At 46.2% G+C, this 1526-nt stretch overlaps 1 protein-coding gene across 1 annotated transcript in view; it reads right to left on the bottom strand.

The window, feature by feature from the left end:
- LOC110313119 (2'-5'-oligoadenylate synthase-like protein 2) overlaps nucleotides 1–1269 on the bottom strand; it is an 11940-nt gene extending 10671 nt beyond the window's left edge. Inside the window, 3 exon segments of the mRNA XM_029533855.1 lie at nucleotides 88–376; nucleotides 917–1110; nucleotides 1254–1269. Of these exon segments, the coding sequence (XP_029389715.1) occupies nucleotides 88–376; nucleotides 917–1110; nucleotides 1254–1269 (499 nt within the window).
- Between the last annotated feature and the right edge of the window lie 257 nt (nucleotides 1270–1526).

Here is a 1526-nt window from a genome sequence, read left to right as displayed (position 1 = left end):
ATCTCCATTGGTTTCTACTTTCTCTAACCTCTCCCAGAAGAAGACCCCAGAATTATTTCTTTAAACTGAAACCACCACTGGATTTACCCAAAGCATCATAAGCTGGGAGGATATCCATCGAAATAACATCATCAGTCTTCCGGGANTGGACCTTTAGGGTGAGGGAGCGAGGGGTCCTTTTGCCCTCTCTGTGCCGAAGGACAGTGATGTTGTAGGCCAGGCTTCTGCTACAATGAATCAGCCTCCTCTCAATGAAGTCGATGATGACCTCCCGGTCTCTTGCCTGGTCTTTGAAACTGGAAAAGCAGCTTAGGAACAGAATCATGTCTTGGTCAGATGTGTGGTTCAGCGTTGTCCCCTTTCCTGAGGAGCCTCCCTGTGGAAGGGGACAATGGCAGATTTACCTCTCCTGAGATCTGATGCTTTGNAGTTGAGAGTTAAGCCAGACCCATTCATGGTACAGTTCTTTAAAGAAGTCATTGGTTCCCATCATGGAGACCTGTGCTGTGGGCGTTATGGACTGAGCATCCCTGATCCTAAACTGAGAGACCCAAATGTTCTGAAATCTCAACAACACTTTATGTGTGCCTGGTGTCTATCCTCAAGAGGCCAGAAGAGAGGCAGAAGGGAGCGCCTCTGGAGTCAGTTACAGGTAGCCACCATTCTAGGCAAAGAACATGNCAACCTCAGAACTACATCCCAGCCCAAAACAAATTGCTCCTTGAAAAATCCTATATTGAAACAAAATCCTTTGTCTGCTAGTTAAAAAAGGTAAAACCAAAGACAATGAGAGAGTGTGAACCTCGGCTCCTCCTTTCGACCCCTAGACAGTGCTGCACTATGCAGCCAGGACTGGCCTGGAACTTGCTATAGCACAGGCTTAACAGACTTAAACTGGTAATCCTCCGGCCTCAACCTCCCGACTGCTGGGGTTACAGGTGAAGGCCACCACACCCAGCTCTGGACTTCCTTTTTTGTTGTTTGTTTCTTTCAGGTCCCGGAAGCCAAGAGGCTGCACTCGACCTAGGTCAGGCAGAGGTTTCCTGGAACCAGAACACAAATGGGACACATTGTATCNTTTGCAGCAGCTGTGGGAGTTTCCATTTCTGTCTGAAAAGCTTTTTGGCTAAGAACCCTCCCTGATCTCTGGTTTTGNCCAGATTCTTCTTCGTCAAAAGCTCTTTCTCTCCAGTCTTAACCTCTGCCGCCATGGCTCAGAGTCCCCAGGTAAAGTCTGACTTACTCAAGTTAACCTAAGTCGTCATCCATTTTAGCAAAATGAACAACACCCAGAACTCTGATCCAAACCAGCTTGATTGGAGGGGGTGGGGTGTAAGTTTATGTTTTTCTGGGAGAAAGGACACTTCATAAGTAGATGTAGAATTACTTACACAGGCAGCCCTTAGAATCCCAATAGTTTACCAAGTAGTCTTGCTAGGTAATTTCTAACATGACCAATAGTACTAACTTAGAGAACAATAGGTTTCCTTCATAACTTCAGAAGTAAAGTAGTAGTCTTTCCTCTT

Source organism: Mus pahari, chromosome 23, assembly GCF_900095145.1.
Source record: "Mus pahari chromosome 23, PAHARI_EIJ_v1.1, whole genome shotgun sequence".
Lineage (NCBI taxonomy): Eukaryota > Metazoa > Chordata > Mammalia > Rodentia > Muridae > Mus > Mus pahari.
Note: the sequence above shows the minus strand (reverse complement) of the source record. Positions and strands in the feature narration are given on the sequence as shown.